Source organism: Rhipicephalus sanguineus, chromosome 11 (assembly GCF_013339695.2).
Source record: "Rhipicephalus sanguineus isolate Rsan-2018 chromosome 11, BIME_Rsan_1.4, whole genome shotgun sequence".
NCBI lineage: Eukaryota > Metazoa > Arthropoda > Arachnida > Ixodida > Ixodidae > Rhipicephalus > Rhipicephalus sanguineus.
Genome location: NC_051186.1, coordinates 35,691,904 through 35,717,550, shown reverse-complemented (window position 1 = coordinate 35,717,550; position 25,647 = coordinate 35,691,904). Strand labels below are relative to the sequence as shown.

The window sequence follows — 25,647 nt, the reverse complement described above, 5'->3', positions numbered from 1 at the left end:
GGGGGGGGGTTGAGCCCCCCCCCCCCTCCGGCTACGCCAATGGTCCAATGATTCGAGCTTCTACTTGCCCCCGCCTTTCTTCTACCAGCTTATCAGCGCACACTGAAAGCGATATCTACAAAAGTGATCGTCTCAGAATACGACCCTTGCTCTCTCTCTCTAAGAAGTACTCGTTGAGCAAGCTTGTTCATATTACCGAGGTCAGGCGAAAGGGGTGCGACATCGCGAAAGTTCTTTCATCACTGCGAAGTGTCAAAACATCGTACATTACAAACGCTGGGCGTAGAGATCGTGCACTGACCCAGACCCCTTAGTCAAAGGAGGCCAATGTGGAACGCTAGTGTCACTGATGGAGCAGATATCAACGCAAATGCCAAGCACATGGTGAACTACTGAGTCATCTTTCATCTCGTCCTTTTTTTGCTACTTGTTTGCCAGTTCCCCACAGCACCACAACGGTCTGCACATGGCCAGGAGACATTTTTTGCAGATATTTATTTAGCAAAATAAACATCATCGGGAAGTCAGCGCTCTTTCTCCATTCTGTCTTTTTTCTTATGTTCCCGCGCTGCACTGTACACCGTTATTTTCTTGGTTTTTCCCCCCTTCACCAATGGGAAAATAAACAAACTTTTCAAGTCCGTTTCCCGTTGCTATGATAGTCTGGAATTTCCGTCTTTGAGGAACGAGTGGTACAGTGCGTGAGTAAATTTCCTTCTATTCAACGGCTTTTCCCAGCTTGTTACATCTGTGCGTAGAAGTGATTAAAGAAGATAAGGCGCCTTATAACACCTATTGTCAAACGAACCCTTTGCGAAGCATTACTTATCGCAAATACTTCACTCTAACAATGAGGTGTGGTGGGGCAGCGTAGAGTGACCACTGGAAAAACCAGCGCCGTGATAAGGGAAGAGCGCGCGAAGGCATTGCGGGCGTATACATAAAAACTCTTCACGTAAATAATACTGTTAACGTTTGCGATAGTACTGATCGACGGCAAAGTGATACATTGTATTTGCACACATGGGAACCGTACAAGATAAGCCGAGATAAAATAATTATTTATGAGGCTTTACGAGCCAAAACCACGATATGATTATGAGGCACGCCGTAGCACTGCAGATTAATTTTGATCACCTGGCGTTCTTTGGAATGCACCTAATATGTAACAATTTAATTGCTGGGGTTTCACGTCGCAAGTCCACGATACGATTATAAGACACGCCGTAGTTTGGGACTAAGGATTTGTTCTGGCCACCTGGGGTTCTCAAACGTGCACCTAAACCACGGTACATCAGTGTTCGTGCATTCCGCCACCATCGAAATGCGGCCGCCGTGGTCGGGAATCGAACCCTCACCCTCGGGCTTAGCAGCGCGACACCCTTCCTGCTGAACTATCACGGCGGTTTGCTGCGAACAAACTGAGTGACATGCGCAGCGGTGATGCACAGTGACGAGGGTTGAAGAGTAAGCGAAGAAGCGAGAATGAATAAAAAAAAGACAATGTGTAAGCATGGTATAATATCATTTGCAAAATTGTGAATTTAGACACTTCAATGGTATTCGGCCGCTTTCGTTGGTTCTCGATTTTTAATAGTTGAACACTTGGCATACATCACAGTAATGCTTTCAGCTGCGAACTGCAAGTGCTAGCTGGGGTATCTTTGGAGCGCATAAAATGGCGCGAGAGATTTGTTTCTAAAGAAAACAACGAAAATAGTAATATGCCGTAGCTACGAAAAAAAAACAAGAAAAAAAACGAGACAGCAACTTCCACGCAAAATTTAAAGTAAAAGAGTGATGTTTTTTCTTAGTCCGAAAACTAGATGACACATAATTATTAGTGCGGTGTCGGCGCGGCCGCCTGGGACGCCACGCCTAGGGACGGCGTCTCCGATGGAGACAGAAGAGTCGCAGCCAAGTGCCGATCGAAGGACTCGATTTTATTAGAGGCAGTGGAATATATACGTTGTTAACGTGCCCCCTGGAGACAAGAGAACAGGTTTCGAGATCGAAACCGAAACCACCATAAAACAGGAATTTTAAGTTAATAAATGCGCTAGTGGACTTGACGTCACCATGCATTCATTACTACTAATAATAATTGTTGGGGTTTTACGTTCAAAAACCACGATATGATTATGAGGGACGCAGTAGTGGGGGGCTCCGAAAATTTCGACCACGTGGGGTCCTTTAACGTGCACTTATATCGAAGAACACGGGTCTATCCATTTTGCCTCCATCGAAATACGGCTGCCGTGGCCGGGATTCGATCCCTCGCCCTTGGGGTCAGCAGTCGAACACCATAACCACTAGACTAACGTCGCGGGTGCATGCATTCATTATATAACTATGCAGAATTCATGGTGCCTTTTCTATGAAACATAAAAGAAGTTATAAACGTCTAAAGAACGTGTAAAAAAAGCTCTAAACGTCGTTTTACGTCCGGATTTCTATACGCGCGAGGATACTAGAATATCCAAACGAAGGGCTTCAGACGTTGCTGACAACCTCTGGTTTAACTCACGTAAAAACATTGAATTACGAGCGCTTTCGCATCCGTCATTTGCAAGAGAAGTCTTTCATACGAAAGTTGTAAGAACGTTTCATATTACGATAGTCACAAACACGAAGGGAAACTGTTACTTCGGACATTAGTTGCAGCTTAACCTGAATATACGACGCATACCCACTGATGTAGCAGAGGATGATTCAGAACGAACTAAGAAAAATGAAAAGTAAGCTTGGTATTCAGGAATATAGAAAAAGTCAATAGAGGAACAGGGAAATGTTCAGTCTTTGCTTACCGCAGACAGCAAGGATCACTGCCGCAGGAACGCGCAGCAAGCTGAGGGAGTACGGTCTAAAGGGTAAATAAATCTGCCTGATGAAGTTTGTTGCTTCCTTATTGCTCAGTAAACTGGCGCTACTCGCTTTTGGTATTCGGCCATGATTTGGAGGGTTGTCGTTGTTTCATTAACTGACTGATACCCACATGAACAAAGTACTAAAGTGTACATATTACTAAAAAGTGATAGCTGATTTAAATGAACCATAGATAATTCTAATAACACTTATTCAGGAAGAAACAAATAAAGATATTATGAAAATATTCTATACCCTGCGGTCAGTAGTTGTTGTCGTTGTCCTATGACTATGGCTCATACCCAATTCTGGGTACTGGCCGAGTAGTGGGTGGATTTTACCAGCAAGTTCTACTGGGTAACGCTCCTAGATGTTAAATAATATATTGATTTGAAATGCCAATTATCAGCAATGGAATAGTTAGAGCCGGCAGTGCTTAGCAAGATATTTTTTAGTCTCGGTGATAAATTGCTCAATGGCGATGAAAACATCTCTGTGGCTGTATACCAGGGCAGGGACCCTAAGAGAAAGAATAACTCGTTCTGTTAACCCCAGGCCGAGTTTTCGTAGAGGTATGGTGCTAGTGTTCTTTTTCTCAGAATCGTGAACCGGCAGCAGGATAGAAAGAAGTGACCAATCGTTTCCTCCTTATTACAAAGAGAGCACAGAGGGGAAGCCTCTAAGCCTGATCTGTAAACGTAATAATTAAGGGAGGAAACGCGGCAACGTAATATCGTTATGGCCCCATTTATCATCCTAAAGTTGGACAAATCGCTACGCCAGAGAAATAAAAAAAGGCAACACTATGGCAGCATAGTCTTAACTACAATTCACAAGCGCTTCTTCTCCTTCGTTAATTGTTTACCTTCACCTCGAGTGCGGTGCTCAGTAGCTAGGACGTGCACCGTTGTTTTATTGTTTCGTTATGTGCTTTAATATGGGTGTGATAGCCCACGTAGTTGCATTCGTGGTATTATTTATAACACTTGCTGTTTCTGCGATAGAAGCAAGATGAATATATTCACATTGTGCTAAATGCGACGAAGGCCACTAAACTTACAATGCGTTTTAACATTTGTCGCCCAAGATGCACTAACAGCCGCCAAAATGCCGTTTCTGGTTTCATTCACGCAACAATAACAATAATTCCTGGCGTTTTCCGTGCCAAAATCGCGATATGATTATGAGGCCCGCCGTAGTGGAGGGCTCCGCATAATTTCGGCGATCTAATATTCTTTAACCTGCCCTGACATCGCACAGTACACGGGCCTCTAGCATTTCGCCTCCATCGAAATGCAGGCACCGCGGCCGGGATCGAACCCGCGACCTTCGGGTCAGCATCCGAGCGCCTGTAGCCCCTGTACCGCCGATGCGGACTCATTCACGCAGAAAAACTTATATAGTTTTGATCCCTACATTTATGAATATTTTATTTGGGCACGGCAGCTCTGCTGGAACGATGAGCTCAAAATCCCTTCGTGTTTATCGTACAGATCGCCACCCTGCTGTTCATACCGGCGGGGTACGACGGAGAAGAGAGCATGTTCCTGCCAACTCGACCTGTCTACCAAGACACTTCGAATCGCACGTGCCTACCTCGCCGCTGAAGCTGGATGACCACAAGCTACAGCACCGTCACACTGTCACCGTGTCAGTCCGTGACGACACCGCCTTCAGAGCCACATCAGCGATGCGAGGGACATCACACACCTTAAAAGCCCATGACCAACTTCGACGCGCCATTGGGCACGGCAGCTCTGCTGGAACGATGAGCTCAAAATCCCTTCGTGTTTATAGTACAGATCGCCACCCTGCTGTTCATACCGGCGGGGTACGACGGAAAAGAGAGCATGTTCCTGCCAACTCGACCTGTCTACCAAGACACTTCGAATCGCACGTGCCTACCTCGCCGCTGAAGCTGGATGACCACAAGCTACAGCACCGTCACACTGTCACCGTGTCAGTCCGTGACGACACCGCCTTCAGAGCCACATCAGCGATGCGAGGGACATCACACACCTTAAAAGCCCATGACCAACTTCGACGCGCCATTGGGCACGGCAGCTCTGCTGGAACGATGAGCTCAAAATCCCTTCGTGTTTATAGTACAGATCGCCACCCTGCTGTTCATACCGGCGGGGTACGACGGAAAAGAGAGCATGTTCCTGCCAACTCGACCTGTCTACCAAGACACTTCGAATCGCACGTGCCTACCTCGCCGCTGAAGCTGGATGACCACAAGCTACAGCACCGTCACACTGTCACCGTGTCAGTCCGTGACGACACCGCCTTCAGAGCCACATCAGCGATGCGAGGGACATCACACACCTTAAAAGCCCATGACCAACTTCGACGCGCCATTGGGCACGGCAGCTCTGCTGGAACGATGAGCTCAAAATCCCTTCGTGTTTATAGTACAGATCGCCACCCTGCTGTTCATACCGGCGGGGTACGACGGAATGTGTTCCTGCCAACTCGACCTGTCTACCAAGACACTTCGAATCGCACGTGCCTACCTCGCCGCTGAAGCTGGATGACCACAAGCTACAGCACCGTCACACTGTCACCGTGTCAGTCCGTGACGACACCGCCTTCAGAGCCACATCAGCGATGCGAGGGACATCACACACCTTAAAAGCCCATGACCAACTTCGACGCGCCATTGGGCACGGCAGCTCTGCTGGAACGATGAGCTCAAAATCCCTTCGTGTTTATAGTACAGATCGCCACCCTGCTGTTCATACCGGCGGGGTACGACGGAAAAGAGAGCATGTTCCTGCCAACTCGACCTGTCTACCAAGACACTTCGAATCGCACGTGCCTACCTCGCCGCTGAAGCTGGATGACCACAAGCTACAGCACCGTCACACTGTCACCGTGTCAGTCCGTGACGACACCGCCTTCAGAGCCACATCAGCGATGCGAGGGACATCACACACCTTAAAAGCCCATGACCAACTTCGACGCGCCATTGGGCACGGCAGCTCTGCTGGAACGATGAGCTCAAAATCCCTTCGTGTTTATCGTACAGATCGCCACCCTGCTGTTCATACCGGCGGGGTACGACGGAGAAGAGAGCATGTTCCTGCCAACTCGACCTGTCTACCAAGACACTTCGAATCGCACGTGCCTACCTCGCCGCTGAAGCTGGATGACCACAAGCTACAGCACCGTCACACTGTCACCGTGTCAGTCCGTGACGACACCGCCTTCAGAGCCACATCAGCGATGCGAGGGACATCACACACCTTAAAAGCCCATGACCAACTTCGACGCGCCATTGGGCACGGCAGCTCTGCTGGAACGATGAGCTCAAAATCCCTTCGTGTTTATCGTACAGATCGCCACCCTGCTGTTCATACCGGCGGGGTACGACGGAGAAGAGAGCATGTTCCTGCCAACTCGACCTGTCTACCAAGACACTTCGAATCGCACGTGCCTACCTCGCCGCTGAAGCTGGATGACCACAAGCTACAGCACCGTCACACTGTCACCGTGTCAGTCCGTGACGACACCGCCTTCAGAGCCACATCAGCGATGCGAGGGACATCACACACCTTAAAAGCCCATGACCAACTTCGACGCGCCATTGGGCACGGCAGCTCTGCTGGAACGATGAGCTCAAAATCCCTTCGTGTTTATAGTACAGATCGCCACCCTGCTGTTCATACCGGCGGGGTACGACGGAAAAGAGAGCATGTTCCTGCCAACTCGACCTGTCTACCAAGACACTTCGAATCGCACGTGCCTACCTCGCCGCTGAAGCTGGATGACCACAAGCTACAGCACCGTCACACTGTCACCGTGTCAGTCCGTGACGACACCGCCTTCAGAGCCACATCAGCGATGCGAGGGACATCACACACCTTAAAAGCCCATGACCAACTTCGACGCGCCATTGGGCACGGCAGCTCTGCTGGAACGATGAGCTCAAATCTCTTTGTATTTATAGTACAGGTGAGAAAACGTTCTGGGAAATGTTTTCGTTCAGATGAATAATGCCTTACTGTGCTGCCGTGCCCAACAGTGCTTTCAGATTTATTATGTGATTTCTGCGTGCATGTTTATAAGTTACAGCTCATAGCCGTGATGTCGAGAGTAACCCTGGGCCTGAATTTGCTCAGTTTTCGAGACGGCTACAGCAAATCGCGGACGACATTCATACGATGAAGGAGGAACGCCTAACAACCCATTGATGCAAAACTCGATAAACTAAGCCAACTTGACAGCAAGGTTTCCACATGTATGGACCAGATTACTAACCTTCAGAAAGCCTTCTTGGCTCTTGAACTCAAAGTAGACGATTTCGAAAATCGATCAAGACGGTCAAACCTAATTGTTTATGGTCTTCCTGAAGAACCAAAGGAAGGCGACGACTCGCTTGACCGAAAAGTGAACGAGAAGATCTTGAAGGGCGTCTTTGAAGTGGCATCTGCTGAAATTGAAAGAATTCACAGATTATTTTATTTATTTATTTATTTATTTATTTATTTATTTATTTATTTATTATTTATTTATTTATTTATTTATTTAATACTGCCAACCTGTTTTACAAGCCATAGGCAGGTGTGGATTGTACAAAAAAAAAAACGTTGAGCAATCTGTGAAAACAATTCGAAACAAATCTGTGTCATTAGACTAAAAATAGTGTTGAACAATCTTTACAGTATGTGAAACACAGGAAACAATAAAATCCTCCAGTAAAACACACACGATAATACAGGTGAAAATACTCGTAAGAAAATACAGAGATTACAGAGTGAAATTTTGACAGTTTAGGACAAATAAAAATAACTACAAGGGAAGAAAAAAGACAAGAACGTGCAAAAGAGCGCATGTTCACACATTAGTCTGCGCGACAACGAAAAGAGGGGTGTAAAGGCTTTTCTTTCAGACCATTAGGCAACAAAAACAGACCGATCATTTTGAGGCTTCTGGACTACCGCGACAAAGTGCACATTTTGAGCAACTGTTATAAGTTAAAGGAAAGTGGTTTTTCAATAAGCGAAGATTTTTCAGGGCGGGTAAGGAGGCATCAGAAAAGAGCTCTGGAGCTATGCAAAACCGAGAAAAGAATCTGGGGACAAGGTATCGCTATTCAGGACAAGCTGCGCATCAACGGAGACCTTTACCGATAGGATGCGGACACAAATTATGTGGTCCTAATGCACTCAAATTCCAGCACTTCTACCCAAAAAAAAAAACGAGCGACCAAGAGCACTAGCAGCGCGTACTCGGCGCAACGCGCCCCGCCGGAAATAACCTTTTGCAATATCAATGCGCGTAGTGTAGTAAAAAAGACGGACTTTCTTGAGGCATTGCTTGTCGGTGTCGAACCAGATTTTGTTGCTTTAACCGAGACATGGCTAACTGCCGATATCAGGGACAGTGAAATCACACCGCCTCACTATGTAATCGCTCGGAAAGACCGACCAACACGTGGCGAAGGCGTTGCCTTACTGATTAAAAAGGAAATTCCATGTGTAGCCTTGCCTGAAGTCACAGGAGTGACGGGTATTTTTTGTAAGCTGTCATTTACTACATGTAATATTGTCGTCGGTTGTGTTTATCGTAGTCCCTCAAGTGATGTTGATGTGATGGAAAAACTCTGTCACCATGTCCGAGATAATGTCAAGCATTCTAGACTAATACTCCTAGGCGATTTTAATCTGCCCGACGTGAACTGGCAAACGTTTCAAAATGACTCCCCCTAGTTCCGATGTACTTTTTGATCTCATGCTATCACTTAATCTTAGCCAAGTTGTAACAGAACCAACACGTGTACAGGGAACTACCTCTGTCACTAATCCCGTTAATGGGGACGGCAATCGCCGGGCGGATTCTAAGGGCTGGCGTCACGGCCCTCCGAAAAACGCACCACGAAAGCGCGGACAATTTAGAGTTGGTCCTTTGGTGCGCCAGCGAACGCCGGTTGTGGTCTAAAGACCGAGTCAGAGCCGAGAGTCGATAACACAAACGAAAACGAAATATATTCTCAGTTAAGGCAATACAAATAACACAGAAACACGTGCACACTCGGCTGGTACCAGTTACAACTTCACAATATAACTCAGATGGTGTTTACACAACGGGAGCTAAACGGATCACACGCTACAAATGCAATCGCATGCATTACAACTATTCAATGACCGTTAAAGTCCTGAATATACAATGGCGTATCCAGTCCACAATACTTGGACGGTAATCGAATGCTTCTCTTCAAGAAAACACTCACGCCAGGTCCAGCGTTGATCGTCGTAGCTCAACCGTCGTCGTGACTCGCGGCTCACACGGTGTCGTCATCGGATTCTTCCAGATCGACGAGCGACTGACCACACACCATCATAAACACGTCTTCTTTGGCTAACGGAGCCACACTTAGCGTAACTTCACCATCACCGGGCCGACTGACTCGCTCACTGACTTCCCGACCCCTCGTCGTCGCACGCTTTTATCCCTTCTCCCCTGGTTTCTAGAAGCGTCGGGAGTGTTCTGCGGTGCGTAGTACAGCTGAGGCCAGAGAAAGGGCGAGAGCTTTCTCGTAGGTTCGAATCGCGGCGGCATTTCTCGGTGCGGCGTCCCCCCTTCCTTCTAGAAACATCCAGGCTTTGCCGGGCGTTGATCGTGTTGACTGCGTCTGGCTCGAGTGGGTGAGGAGAATGCGGCGCGCCGGCGTCTTTTGATGCTTGTTTTTTCGTCTTTTGCGCTTCTTGGGCGAGCGGTTCGCGCCGTTCTGTCTCGTAGCCAGCTGAAAGCGGCCTCGCGCGCGCTTTATTACGCGCTAATTTGTGACAACCTCCAACGTATAGATTTTCATGAGCCACCATTTCCCGTTAGATCAGACTAAACTTGAATTGCTTGATGGCATATCTGATCACAAGATAACTTTGTGTGCCGTGCCTGCCCAGAACACTACAGTTTTATCTCAACCACGCATAACTTACCTGGACTTCAGTAGAGCAGACGATACAGCTATAATAGACTACTTATCTTTCGAATTCACGGGCTTTGAAGAATGTTCCATAAATCCCTTCACAGATATTGAGATGTTGTGGCACAAATTCAAAACTATCCTTTTTCACTGCATCGCAAAATACGTGCCATCCAAAGTTAAAAAAACAAGAACGCACAACCCCTGGATTTCTCGGGATAGCATTCACGCCAAGCGCAAGGTCAAGCGTCTTATAAGATCGATGAAGGTTGCGCCTAAGTCTACTACTCGTAGTAACCTCACTGTAGCTATTCAAGGCATGAAGACGAAAATAAAGACAGTCAAGTCAAACTTTTACAAAAACAATATGGCTAGATGGGCTAGTTAGTATCTCATGACTAAAAAACGCTTTGAGCGCAAATAAACGACGTAGGACCAAGAAAGATACACACACCACAAGCTTATTTGCGCTCAAAGTTTTTTTAGACTTTTACAAAAAACACTCTTACAGGTTTCCTAAGAAGCTCATGGAGCAAATTTTGGAGCTACCTCAAGCTAAAGTCATCATGTGATCACTTAGTTTCACCCTCATTTAACAGAGATCGCGCCAATTCTCTGAATAACTTTTTCTGTTCTGTATTCACGACGGATGACGGGAAAAGATCTGAAAATGACGTCACCGCAAGCGAAATCCTTAGCCCCCTAACCTTTACGGAAGTAGGAGTGCTGGAACCTTCTCCTAAAGCTGGACACTAAAAAAAGATCGGGCCCGGATAAAATACCGAACATGCATGGTTTTGAAACGGTACGCAGAATGGACGGCCAAGTACCTCTGCATAATATTTAATGAGTCATTATCGTCTTCTGTTCTCCCGAACGATAGGAAGGCTGCAAGAGTTATCCCAGTACATAAATCTGGCAGCAAAAACGACCCATCCAATTTTAGGCCAATTTCGCTTACGAGTATCATTTGCAAACTTCTTGAACACATCATACTCAAACATATAACCACTTTTGTAGAAAGTGAGGCTGTATTGTCACCATATCAACATGGCTTTCGTACGGGCCTTCCACTGTCACTCAGCTACTAGAACTGACGCACGACCAATCATTCAGCAGATGAAACGATAGACCTCATCCTGCTCGATTTTATGAAAGCGTTCGATCGGGTATCGCCAAAGAAACTCATTAAAAAACTTGAAATTACACTTGGCACTGACCCTATAGTTCAGTGGATTCGCGACTACCTAACGAAGCGCAGCCAGTTTGTGGAAGTGCATGGCCAGCTCTCCCGTAAAGCTCAGGTAACATCAGGGGTACCCCAAGAAAGCGTTCTGGCTCCGATATTTTTCTTAATTTTTATAAGCGACCTACCATCAAAATTACTGAAAATATTCGACTATTTGCCGACGACTGCGTTCTTTATCGAAACATCAACTCGCATGATGACCACATAGCATTAAATTATGACTTAAAAGCAGTGTCAGACTGGTGTACCGTTTGGCAGATGACTATAAATACTAAAAAAATCTGCTGTCCTATCAATAACTCGAAAAAAAAAAATAAGTTGAGCTTTTCGTACGCCGTCAACGGCATCCCGCTGGAGCGCGTTCACGAACACAAATACCTTGGACTAACAATAACACATGACTTGAGATGGAACTCGCATATCAACAACATAACATCTACTGCATTGAAGCGGCTTTTCTTTCTTGGGAGGCACCTCCGACTAGTTGCAGCCGATATAGAAACCCTGGAATAGGAAACCTTTGTTAGGTCAGTCCTGGAGTATGCAAATGTGATTTGGTCCCCATACACAGAGGAACTAATTAAGAAAGTAGAAGGCGTCCAAAGGAAAGCGCTGAGGTATATGTATAATAAGTCAGCGTTGAATAAGTATAGTTAAGCTAACAGACTCCCCCTCCGAACTACAAAAGAATGCCGGGATTCTAACATTACAAAACCGATCAGTAATAGGCCGTTCTAAACTTTTGTACCAGCTTGTGCATAAGCAATTTAACATTTATGTCTCCAGATACATTTTCAGAAGTGAAACACGGCCATCGCGACATAAACACAGAAACACTCAATGAATATCCCTTTCGTAGCAACTGTTTTATTTTTCCTTTAGCGATAAGAGAGTGGAACGATATCAGCGAGGCCATCACTAGCAGCTGCTCCTTAGATGTATTCACTTGTTCGATGGAAAATAGCCCACTAGCGTTACAGATTTAACTCTCCTGTACTAAATTTAATATAACCTTGGTTTTCATTGATACTTTTTTTACCGCGTCCTTTTGGTGTTCGTAGTTATCGTTTGGATTTGTAACTTATTATTATCGATGTGCGCTTGTTACCCTGAAACCTTGTATAACTATACGCCTGCGTGAAATACTATTTAAACACATCTGCGTACTCTATCTTGAAGCGATTTGTTCCACGTTCTAAAAAACTTATTTGTAACTAGTGACCATATTTTGAATGTCATACCAAGTACACACGGGTCCACTGTTAAAGGGAACACTTGCGTGCAGGGCATGTTTGGATTACGCTCTCTTGTAAAAACACAGTGGCTTAGATTTGCATAAAACTACTGGTGGTTGACAGTTCTGCCTCTCTTTGACAGACTCGTGCAGCGCATGTACAATTTTTCCCTGTCCACTTGCTGTCAGAGGGCCAGCAAAATGAAAGGTGCTCATTGGAGTGTTCCCTTTAACAGTGGACCGTTTTGTACATACTTTGTAGTTATATTCGCACTAACACTCCTGATATATATATATATATATATATATATATATATATATATATATATATATATATATATATATATATATATATATATATATATATATATATGCGTGTGTGTGTGTGTGTGTGTGTCTGTAATTTCTTTACTCGCTGCTTTCTTTATCATTGTTTATCCCTCAAGGGATTGACAGTATTTGTAAATAAATAAAAAATACATAAATATTTATAACGTACTAATGATTAAAAAAATGTGCTACATTCTCGCATCATTATTTAAGTTGTTGTTTTCAGGATAACTATTAAGCTGTGTGGCCTGATTACACAGTTACGCAGTTCTGCAGTTTCTTCTGTCTGCATTCTCTTATAATTTTTAATTAATTATTTAATTTACTTATTCATTTTAGCATTACGCGACATTTCATTACCAAAAGGTTTATTTATTTATTTATGTATTTTAACATTACACGACATTTCATTACCAAAAGGTTTATTTATTTATTTATATATTTTAACATTACACGACATTTCATTACCAAAAGGTTCAGATGTCCAATTCACAGCCAATACCCTCAGTATTAAGCAATATTGGGGGATAATCAGAATAATAATTAAGAATTGTCAGGGTTTCGCGTCCGAAAGCCACGATATGATTATGAGGGACGCCGTTGCGGACGACTCCGGAAATTTCGACCACCCAGGGTTATTTGACGTGCACCTAAGTACACAGGCCTCGAGCGTATCGCCTCTATCGAATTGCGGGTCATCCTCATCGTCAAGATAAATCTGAGTGTGAGGCCCTTGGTCTCTACACAATTTACTAAGCGGTCCCTTATCGGCGAAAGGCGATAAATCGGCGCTGGGATAGATGGGTGCGACTTGATAGCCCGCGAATGCTTGACACGCTCTCGAGATTGCGCAGGCGACGAACGTAATACCGCAATATGAACTTTCCCTCGCCGCTATCGCGTGCACTCCTTACGCAATCGTTGCTCGTAATATTTTGCTGCGAGTGTCGAGAATTATCCGCTTCTGTATATCACGGAGTCAGTCGTTTCGGCCTTGAGGGCCTGAAAGCTTGTAGCACTGCGGGCGCTACGTGCCTGGCGGCCAACCGTATAAATATTTTCACGCGTAGGAAGCGTGAGAGGGGGGCGTGTTTTTGCACGCTTGTTCTATGCGTGGTGTGCTTTCACGCTGAAAAAATCACGCTTCCTAAGCATGACTTGCGGGATGCATAACGCTTGCGAAGCGTGAGTGGGGGCGATTTTTTGCACGCTTGTACTAAGCGTGGTGCGCTTTCACGCTAAGCGCACCACGCTTGCTGACCGTGACTGCCAACCTTTTTAACGCTTAGAGAAGGTGTAAGAGAGGAGTTTTACTTACTTAATGCGGCGTTCTCTCGCTCCTTGAAATGCCTTTCTGACTGTCAGAAATCATCCAAAAAGAAAGCTGAAAGAAGATAATATTTGTTGTGCTGTATGGGCTTGGCGGCTTCTTGAAGTGTATACATATGCCCGGCAATAATTAGCGCATTACAAAAATTAATTTTTCCTTTTCATCTTGCATATGTGCAAACTGTAGTAGAACGCGACACTGCCAGAGGGTAAAATGAGCTTGTTGGCTGAAACATAAATATGGATTTCGGTTTATTGTACAAAGAGTAGGCTAGAAATAAGAGACAAGCTTTCATTATTTCACTGGCTACTCTTTCCATGTTGTACCCAACGGTACATATGTACGCACAGCTCAACATCGGCAGTGCGGTTTGTATTTACGGTGCAGCTAGCAAGCTCGTGTTATGCAGAAGCAATAGAATGTTCCCGTGCCCAATATGAAAATTGAAACTTGATTTTTGTAATTAGCCATTTAATGCCGGCCAAACAGCATATATACCCGCCAAAGAGCCGCCAAGCATCAACAAATACAGCACAACAAATATTATCTTCTCTCAAATTTATTTTTAAACACTTTCTGACAGTCGGAAACACATTTTATACAGCAGGAGAATCCCGCATCAAGTAAGTAAAAATCCTCTCTTACACCTTAACTAAGCATTAGGAAGGCCTCCCGTCACGGATCGACAAGCCTCACACCGCGATTGCGGCGTTAGATCTTCGTTATACACCGTTCAGAATTTTGTAGTGTTAGCAGAATGAAGGCGTTCTCGATTGTCTCAAACTTTCATAAAGCATCTTCCACAGGTGCATCTGGCGAATCCTACAATTAAGCCTCTGATGTGCATGCATCCTTTCGAGGCGATTACTTATATATACGGTAGTCCAGAAATTTGAGTGAGGAATCTTGCGCGGAGTGCTCTAACACTTTACATTTTGAATCAAAGATAAGGGGTTAAGTAGAACGAAATATTTACAAGAATTTAAATTTGAGTAAAACTTTTATTGACCATAGCTTACAAAAACGCTTCTTTTTATGGAAGAGCAATCCAAGAAAAAAACACACAGGAACTGTAAAATAGGCGCTACATGAATTTTGAATGTCTCTTTAAGCAGCACATAAACTTTGATGTGTACTTATCTCAAACGAAGTGTAGTTTCGTGAACAAATCCCGTAGCCTTTTCTGCGCCCATGGAATTTCGTCGATGACGGCACATTTAACGACTGCTTGAACGAAGCCAAGCATCTGGCCAAAAGCAGCCGGATACGCAAGGTCCTTGACGTAGTACCCACACAAACAAAGCACCAGTGCTTTTTCCAGCAACGTGTTCCGCTGTAGCTTCATGGTTTCGCTGGGCTCTTTGCCGCATACAAGCTCCTTCATGTCGCCCCACACAATGCACGGGCCAATAATGTCTACGGGTGAAACCTGGCAAAGATAAAAAGCAAAAAATAAATTGGTACCTCATGGAATGAACCGTTGTTCAATTTCACTTGGTACAGAACTATGAATTCATGAAAATGATTTTGTCGACAAAGCTCACATTGCGACTGCGGCGTTAAATCTTCTGATACACTGCTGAAAACTGAGTATAGTGTCAGAAGAATGATGACGTTATGAATTGCTTTTGAAACTTTGGCTCTTAAAAAACTATTTTACTCACCTCTGAAATTAGGGCCATTTTCGCGAGCCTTGGCCTCAGGTACGCATTCATCTCTGTGTACGATGGGTCCGCTAAGGATGACACTGTCGCCACTGCAGGCAGAATTTTGCTGAGGCTTTTCACGTTCTCGTCGATAGTGCTTAAAAATCTCAGTTGACTTTCAAAGGCAAACTGAAAGAGAAAACGTGGAAATAAACTTCATGAACACAGAATACAGCGCACAATCAGACAAACTTCGTGGCTCTTTGTTGATTTCATTATAGCGGCATTGGGGGTAAGCAAGAACAATACAAAGGGGTTTTGAAGTCGCAAAGTCAAGTATAGTGCGTACAGCGGCAATCTGTTTGAGCACGAATGAAAAAAAAAAGTAAGTGCTCCAGATTACACTGGGCGCCAATAAAATCTTCTGAAATATGGCAATCTGAAGAAATAAAGAGGGACATAAGAAGGTACAGGACTGTCTTACCAGTTCTTCGTTTAGGAGATAAGCCGGTAATACCGCCACTGGTGACGTGGTCCTCTGGATAAAGGATGCTTTTAAATGTGCCTTCACGCAGGGTGCATCTATTCCGCTTTCAGAATGTCCTTCTTCATCTATTGTCTGCACAGATCAACAAATATAAATTTTACAGCAATAAATATAATTGTGGAAGTAAGACGATTGCCTCTTTCTGAACCCCATACACTCCAACAGACCTTGCGAGCTTTTCAATCAAAAGTTGTTCCCTTGACAAACCGTACTGCGCTGGCAGAACCGTTAGTCCTTCTCGAGACTAAATGCAGAGAGGTTAACCGTATGTTTGACATCCAGTATGACGCAACTGTAAGCCCCAAAGAAGGAACATTGTGGTGCAACCGTTCATCCATAGAGAGGAACAGCTGCAGGAAAAAAAAAGATTTCTGCCCGCGGTGGGAATCGAACCGCTGTCTTGTCGGTTGGCAGCCGGGTGAGCTAAGCACTCTTCCGCAATTATAGTGTTTGTGGAAGTAGAACTCAACTCGACTGTGAACACGTGCACTCAGCGTGGTATCTCAGACATATTCATCCATTAGAAAGAAAACCGTTAACGTGGGGATCGTATACTGACCACATTTCACTGCGAATTTATTTCAGAAACGGCATTCAAAATATCAGCTATTAGTTACACCAGTGAGTACCATACGAAGCACTTCATTTTTGTACTAGCGACAATTTTGAGCTTTTACAGTAAAAGGTGCAAGCTCGAATTGACTGTTTTGACACGCATGCTCTACCTGAGGCGCTTACAAAAACAGCTTTTCTGTAATTCCGTATAATTTTGCTATAAGATCGCAACATGACTGCACCAGAGCTCCATTCTTGCTGCCGCGACAGCTATAGCATTACCGACCGCCGAGGCACTGGCTCCACGTAGTGGACTGTAAGGTAAACTGTTTATGCTACCTTACGGTAACGCAAATATTAGGGAGTTTTCGAATAGAGGCCCCGAAGAAATAGCGTCGAGGCCGCTGCGCATGCGCGAGACCGAAACAGCTTCGGGTTTTGCGTTGGGGACGCTATTTCGCGAATTTAGCGGGAGCCCCGAAGCCTGCCCCAAACGCTTTGCGTCAAACAAACATGACGGCACTCACTTCGAAGCGACAGCTCTCAGCCAAGACCACAGTGACCTAGAATAGGGGGAGTGCCCAAATCGCCGCAGACCCTATTCGAAAACTCTATAACTCCTGCTTGACCCAAAGCGAGCCCACGCAAGAGGCTTTGGGGCCCCGAACGTTAGGAGCCACTATTCGAAAACTCCCTATTAATTGCACACAAGTGCGACTTCACCCAGTAGCCTGAGATTCCTGAAGGTGACGCAATCGTATCTTGCTATAAAAGGCGAGGTTGCGGCATAAATAGTTCGCCTGTAACCAGAGCGGTCTCTTGGCAATAGCGGCTTGAAATAATACTTATGGACTCATGCGTTGCGCACTCACATAAAAAAGTGAACTTCAGCCTTGATGTGCAGCAAAAACACACAATTTTACTGCGGCCTTAACGCGCTTGTTTTGCAGGATATGGCACAATTTTAACGCTTCGTAATGTACGCATCGACTACATGAATTTACGGCATACAATATATTTTTGGTCATTTTCGAGGCGCTCTGCGGAGGACGGAGGAAGCAGGCGCTGTTTATTCACCGCGCGAAGCGCCAGGCGGCCCCTTTACCGGCGTTCCGCCTCCTGGCCCGAAAATGGCCACCGCCGCGAAACGCGACGCGGCCACGAAATTTGGCGCCGACAAGCCAAAGCTAACGAGCGCTATACGCGGGGACCGCCTGATAACCGACGGCGTAGGAGAAACGGCTCACAGCCACGGCACCGAAAGTAACACCCCTTCCTTCTTTCTTGTCATCCTTCCCGGTCGATCGCACGACCCGAGTGAAACAGAAACTCTCGGACTGAATGCGACAACACTTTCTTTACTACAAATACTTTCATGAGCAATTACTCAAGGTAACCACGTCACGTCGCTACGAATCCGCCATCTAAAGTTAATGTTGGGTCTGATGTAAGTGTTCTAGCTAAAATTACGCCGCTATGACACGAAATGGAGATGTTGAAAATGAAAGTACGTGAAATACATAGCCCTAAATTTTCGCGTTTCTGTCCGTCATACTGTACACAGAGAACTTGGCCTGATACTAATGTCAAGTTCAGAGGTCAATAGGAAGAAGCGTCACTGTTGGGAAAATAATTGTAAAATATATAATGAGCAAACACATTTCGAAATATTTGCTTACCCAGGTATTCCAAGCGGCCGTGAATGGCAGGCGAGTGCCCGCAGTATGCACGCCATCCGGCCGGAATAGCAGAGTTCGCAGTGAGTGGCGCCGTGTCGCGCGAGAACTCCGGGCAGTCGCATTCGGTGTTCTTGCATCTACCGCGCGGCACACCACGCAGGTCAATCGATGTCGAGTTATTCATGACTTCACAACTTTTCAACAACACAAAGCGAACCCTCCGCACAGTACATGCTCGAAGGGTAGGCAGAGACGATCCACGAATAGCTTGCTAAGTCAGTGACTCCAACGACTCTAACCCCGTTTTCCCGCCAAAAGTATATATCGAAGCAAGCGCCACCTTTCAAGGCATTCGCGTGAAAAACAAAAATAAACGAAAGCAGGCGCAAATCGCAGCAGCAAATCAGAGGCGAGTAACGGCGACGTCGCATGCACGGCTGTCTTGGCGATTGTATCAGGATATATATACGCGTGATAAGGAGAAGCGCGATCGGCGTCGCAAACTTTTCCTCAGCGTGAGTTTCCCGGTTCTCACGCGTAGAATCCCGCATCACGCGTAAAATACAGCGAATGTGCGTGTCCTCGACCGGCGTCACGCTTGGGTGGAGGGAAACAACGCGTATTTTGAGTCACGTGGTACATAAAACGAATTTTAGGAGGCCGAGGGGCGCGTTTCACGCTTACTACGCGTGAAAATATTTAGAGTGTATGGTTATCTCAAAGATCGTTGCATGCAAAGAGTGCTGGGTTACCGCTTAAGGGGACACTAAAGTGAAACGTTAAATGAGTTCAGACTGACCAGTCTTACTTTGAAAACTCTACTGTCATTAATATCGCCATCATAGGTTTAATAATGGAACACAAGTTCAAAACAAAAGTTTCCTCTTTGAATTTCGCGCCGAAATTCGCCACACTTGACGCCACGGATTTCGATGCGTTTTCCCGTATTCTGGCAACATTGCCCCAGCGAAATTATCTGAAACTTGGCATTTTATGTCTCTGGCACTCTTAAAAGACAATGAACTTCATTTTTCTTTCGCCAATTACGAAATACGTAGATTCCACGGCTTCGAAATCTGTGATGTCGTGGGGATAGCTGCAGAAACTTCAATGTGCCGTCACCATCCGCATTTTTTTTGGCGTTGTCTTACTTACCAAGCGTCCCGCGAAAAGCGTGGTGATATTGGTATTCTGAAACAGCAACTTACTAATACGAGAAAAATCGTTTGTCTCTTTAGTGTCCCTTAAAGCCTGTGAGACTGTTTGACGGCAATCGCTCCGCCGAGAAGGATGACTTTTGCGTATGCTAAGTCCCTTGGAACGACAAACTAGCCCAGCTTTTGCCCTTACCCTCGTCCTGCGGGTTCGCAAAGCATCACCATCAGCAGCAGCTGCTCAAACCGCTCCACATTATGTAATAAGCTACTGCAGCCAGGAAAATTAAAGAAGTACCTTAAGGGACAAGAAAGGATCAGAGCGGGCCAGGGAGCAAAGGCGTGTTAGGGACACCTTAGTCAAGATCAAGAAAAAGAAATGTACATGGGCAAGGCATGTAGCGAGAATGCAAGATAACCGCTGGTGATTGAAAGTAACAGACTGGATTATAATAGAAGGCAAGCGCGCTAGAGGGGGAGGCAGATAGTTAGGCGGGCAGATGAGATTAAGAAGTTTGCGAGAGGATAACGCGGCCGCAGCACGCGCAGCACTGGGTTAATTGTAGAAACATATGGGACATGCCTTTGCCCTGCAGTGGGAGTAGTCGGATGATGATGATGACACATGGCCAATCACACGCGTATGATACTGGGAATTTTTTGTCGTAAGCAGAATTTTAATCACCACTGGATGGGAGTAAGAGGCTCCAGCAATTTTCGCTTTCAAAACGCATTTATTATCGATTAATGTTTCACGATGAAGGGGACGAAGTACACAGGAACGAACGGAAGAGAAGACGGCAGAACATTAAGAAAACTCGAAATCGAATCGCTTCAGAAGTGGCCGGAACCACGATCGTGCCACGATGACTTGTCAGGCGGCGACACCAGAACTCTCAACTCGGCGATGCTTGAGGAGAACTCATTGGTTTGGTCTCGCATCCGGCATCACCTGTGACACTTCCTTAGCTGTTACTACAGCAAGGGGTTACAGCAACAGCCGTTACTCCAGCAGCAGGCGACAGCAACAGCTACAGCAACAGGAACAGCTACAGCAACAGCAGCTACAGCAGCAACAGATGCAGCAAGAACAGATGCAGCAAGAACAGATGCGCCAACAACAGATGCAGCAACAACAGATGCAGCAACAGATGCAGCAACAACAGATGCAGCAACAGATGCAGCAACAACAAATGCAGCAACAGTAACGTTGCAGCGACAGCGGTTGAAGCTGCACTTGTTGCCATCCTCGCCAGTACTTGCTGCAGACTTTGCCGTCCCACTGCCTGTCGTCGTAGCTGCTTTCGTCCCCCGCACTATTGCCGTTGCTGGCCCTGCTGCACCTGCGCATTGCGTTTGGCCTTCCAGTCCTGGAACTCCTGCTTGACGCTGGCCAGGAGCTTGGGGTTCGTGTACAGGTCCAGCGCCGTGAGGGCCAGCATCTTGATCGCCTTGCGGGCGCACGCCTGCGCTTCGCGAGAGCCCGCGGCCGAGGCGAAGCTCCGCGTGTGGTTGTTGCCGGCGCTGGGGATGGCGAACGTGGCGTGTAGGAAGGGCAGCGCCTGTGACGCGTTGCCCGCGTCCGAGGAGGCGCCAAACGGAACGACGAGCGCGTCGTCAGGGTCGGAGAACGTTACGCCTGCGCAAACAGCGTTGCCACGTGTCTTCAAGTTTGTACTACAGCGTCATCTGCGGATCTTCTACGCGAGCTACAACATCCGCGGCTGCTTTTGTCGCGACAACAGCTCGAGGTGCAGTCGCACTGTCGCCGTTGGCGCGCAGCCGTCGCCGTGTTGTTCCGTTATAGAAAGCGCATGCGACCCGTCGAGGTGGTCTAGTGTTTATGGTGCTTGACTGCTGAGCCGAAGGTCTCGGGATCGAATACCTGCCGTGGCGGTTGAATTTCGATGGAGGCAAAATGCTATAGGACCGTGTGCTGAGATTTAGGTGCGCGTTATAGAACCCTAAATGGTCGTAATTTCTGGAGACCTCTCCTCCCCCCCCCCCCCCCTACGGCGTCCTTCATAATCATATCGTGGTGTTGGAACGTAAAACCACAAGAATTACTATTACTATTAAAGGCGCATGCACCACTAGCGCGCGGAGGTTCTGGGACAGCTTTATCATTAACAACAGTAACGAGGTGCGTTTAGCTTACCGACTCGAGGGGTAACACTCGCGTGCCTCAGAAAGAAAATGATGAGATACCATCTTAGCTGATTATCTAAGTTAATGGGAAGCGCGTTTTAAATTAAGCGATGCAAGTAACATCAGAGTAACAAACAATCTTTTTGTTCTCTTAAGAGTACACCTGGCGTCACAAGGAGTCAGCGGCGACTCGCTACTACTCAACCCCACCACCACCACCACCACCACCACCACCACCACCACCACCACCACCACCACAACAACAACAACAACAACAACAACAACAACAACAACAACAACAACAACAACAACAACAACAACAACCGTTTAGTCACTCTGCTTGTGCCTACAAACTGACCAGTTCAGGCTAGAGGCTGCTCACCCATGTCACGCGCGTGCTTGGCGTAGATCGCGATGAGAGCGTTGTTGTGCACGAAGTCCTTGTAGACGATGCTCTTCTCCTGCACGAGCGAGCAGTCGGTAGCCTCGGCCGCCGCCTCGAGGCACGCCTCGACGCGCTTCATCAGCGCGGCCAGTTCGGGCACAGTGGGGGCGCGCACGTGGTACACCACCCGGCTCGTCTCCGGCATCACGATGACGTTCCGCCCGGACTCCAGCTGGGCGCCTGCCGGTGCCAATGAGCGCCTGATTAGAATCTTTGTCGACGTCATCTTTGAAACGGGGTGGCCACAATCGCTCCTCTAACAGCGGAGATGTTTAAGCTCGGAATAAGGCCGGTGTCGTAGATAGAAAATTCGGCGGGCATGCGCCACAGAAAGCTGATATGTGCCAAGCAGCTCCTAGCATAGCAAATCCATGTATAGTATAGTATAGTATAGTATAGTATAGTATAGTATAGTATAGTATAGTATAGTATAGTATAGTATAGTATAGTATAGTATAGTATAGTATAGTATAGTATAGTATAGCATAGTATAGTATAGCATAGTATAGTAGAGCAAGGGGGCGGGAAAGGGAAGTGAGGGTGAGGGGAAGTATGATGAAAAGGAGGAGGTGAGAGGGTAAACCATAGACTATCCATGTACAGTACAGCTATAGTGAACTAGAAGACTATAGTTCACTATAGTATAGCATAGCAAGGGGTGAGAAAGAAATGAGGGCGAGGAGGGGTGATGTGAGGACTAGGAGGAGGGAAAGGAGGAGAGAGGGCAATATGGAAAGAGATAAAGAAAGAAACATGAAAGCAACAAGGAGAACAGGAGGAAAGATGAAGAAGGAATTCAATGTGCGTTTGCCAGGTGGTGGCGCTTGCTTGCCAGCTTTGCTGTCTATTTCAAATTGTGATTTACAGCAAACGGGGAGACACAAGACAGACTAACTAAGACAGCGCTTGTCTTCGTTGGTCTCTGTCTCGTGTCTTCCCCTGCGCTGTAAATTACAATTTGACATGGAATACCAACTAGCCCGTACACAGACCTTGCTTCCGCTGTCTACTCAGATTTCACAGGCGTGGAAATGCCTTCAATTTTTTTGTTATAATCAGGTGTTTATTGCATTCTCGTTATCTGTTTCCGATCCCTCAATCAAGCCTATATTAACGCATTTTCTCGCGTACAACCCGCAGCCGCAAACATAAACCACGGAAAAATAAAAATTAGAAATAAAAGACGCCCGCGTATTCTCGTGAAGCCACCGTTCTTGCATTATCGTGAAGCAGTGCCATGGAGCCAACTTGCACACCAAGATGCGCGTGTAACCTGAACCTCAAGTTTCGCTCCGAATTTTCTGCACATCTTGTACGGAAGAAAATACGGTACGCCTGCAACGGCTACGGCTAGGCGGAGTCGTTACTCGCCGAATGTCCGACGAGTTTCTCGTCTTAAGCGCATTTTTCGGAGTTTGCGTAACTGGTACAGTGCGTTTTTTATGTTATAACTGCTCAGGTTATTGTTTCATTTTTAGTATATGGGCTTCTGTATGCCTTAAAGCTTGTTAAGCGTGTCACGCGCTGTAACAATTCTTATGTCGCTTGTTCCCCCGCTTCCTCATGTTATGCCGGAAGGGCCCTGATGACATCTAAATAAATAAATAAATAAATAAATAAATAAATAAATAAATAAATAAATAAATAAATAAATAGACAATACTCGCCCATTATCCTGCTGGGAGGCTTCACCTGCTGGCGAAGGAGCGCCATGTTCACGTAGGACCCGACGGCGGCGTCCAGAGCGCTGGCCGCTTCCCAGGGACACTTGAAGCGGGGGCTGCACTGAAACTGCCCGGTGATCTGTGGATGGAAAGAGGACCCACGAAAGCTTAGCTGTCGTCAAGGGAAACCCAGCAGTTACAACAGCAGGACGAAAACCCCTAAGCCGAGAGCGCATTCTGGCTGGCACACACGCTGTACACGAAAGAAAGGGTTATCGCTAGAGCGACACATTTACATAGACAGATACATGGAATTATTGGTGTTGTGCATGGACATGCTGCGTTCCTACCTGCTGACCGGCGGCGAGCGGCAGTTTGACGCTGTCTAAGGTCGCCGGGTGTGCCAAGAGAGCCGCGTCCGTGTCCTTGAAGGCGCCCTTCTGCAGGAGGATCTCCTTGCCGCCGAAGTTCTCCTGGCCCGGAGTGCCCAGCACCACAATCTAAAAGCCCGACGGGGAGGGGGAAGAAATAGTACAGCAAAAGTCCTCTAACAATGATAATTACGGTCGATGTGTATAGAAGTGTGATTGGTGACGCGTGTCTCACCACAATTCGACTGAACACATAACTGAGTACTGACGTGATTCGTTCATTGCATTGTGGAAACAGCGCAAAAAAGAAATAACAGACGAAACACAGGAAAAGTAAAGAACACATAGAAGCTCTGTCTTTCAACTGAAGCGTTATTCCTAAGAGACAAGCCCTATAGGGAAAGGACAAAATTAAGAGAAGTCTGCGCAAGAGCGGGAGTCTGCGCAACAGTGTGTTTGTATGCGTGTGCGTGGCACCAGATCGGTTTAAAAAAAAAAGGCACCTGGTCCTGCAGGTGTTCAACAGAACACGGTGCTGAAGACCCACACACGTTTAAGTAGGGAATTAGACTAGTTGATTTTCATTCTTTTGCGCAATGCACTCAATACACACATTGCTACACGTCGCATAATGACAGGTTCTCTATTGTAGGTAGAAAACGAGGAACAGTGCAAAACACAGGACAGAGGCGGGCAACACTTAGTCCGTCTCTGACCGGTTGTTCTGTGGTTTGAGTGTTTCTCGTTTTCTATGGTCATGCACCAACCGGCCCAAATAAGCACTCTAGAGCAGCTCATCTCTGTTAAACGGTTTGCCGCAGTACACTGGTGCCATGCGGCCAAGCACACGTAACTCACTGTGGTTACGCATATGGCTTGTGCAGTCAAGCCCATGGGCGTAGGCAGAATTTTGTCTTGGGGGGTGCAAACCCGTGTTGCTTCGTGGTGGGCGAGGGGAGAGCGCTTGTGCGGCTTGGGTAGGGGACAAGTAGTGCTCGTGGGCTTAGGGGGGGGGGGGGGGGCCTTGAAGTGCCCCTGTTGCACTCCCTCGCCTACGCCCATGGTCAAGCCTATTAAAAGTGGAAAGTTGGCACAGTAATGATCCTTGTACTTCATTGGCTTAGCCAGGGGGAGGGGGTGGGGAATTACAGCCCCCCCCCCCCCCTTGTTTTGAATTTCGTACGTGCATACATACAGGCACACATGCAAACACGAGCACGAACATGCATAAAGGTTGGTTGATGATTCCAGATTGAGTAGCCGTTCTTTCTTACCTTCCCGTGAATGTTCTTGAATTCTTTCATCGTCTCCTTGACGGCGATCGCAGCGCCGACGGCACACTCGGCGACCAGGTTGTGGCCGCAGGCGTGGCCGATCTCGGGCAGCGCGTCGTATTCGCAGATGAAGGAAATCGTAGGTCCTGCACCAAGTCGATCAAGAACACGTTAAGTGTCTGCTTGGTGCTATTGTGCTAATAGGAGCTAATACCGTGTAGTTGG

General features: G+C 46.6%; 2 protein-coding genes across 4 annotated transcripts in view; both read right to left on the bottom strand.

Annotated features, from left to right (window-relative positions):
- LOC119373656 (ribonuclease Oy) overlaps window positions 1-25,647 on the bottom strand; it is a 335,955-nt gene that overhangs the window by 157,050 nt on the left and 153,258 nt on the right. The window lies entirely within an intron of this gene.
- On the bottom strand, window positions 20,799-22,288 carry LOC119374941 (xaa-Arg dipeptidase). The gene is made up of 2 exons (XM_037645138.2): window positions 22,051-22,288; window positions 20,799-21,159 (listed from the first exon to the last, which is right to left on the bottom strand). Exons 1-2 carry the CDS (start codon window positions 22,256-22,258, stop codon window positions 20,837-20,839), a joined length of 531 nt encoding a protein of 176 aa, XP_037501066.2. The 5' UTR covers window positions 22,259-22,288; the 3' UTR covers window positions 20,799-20,836.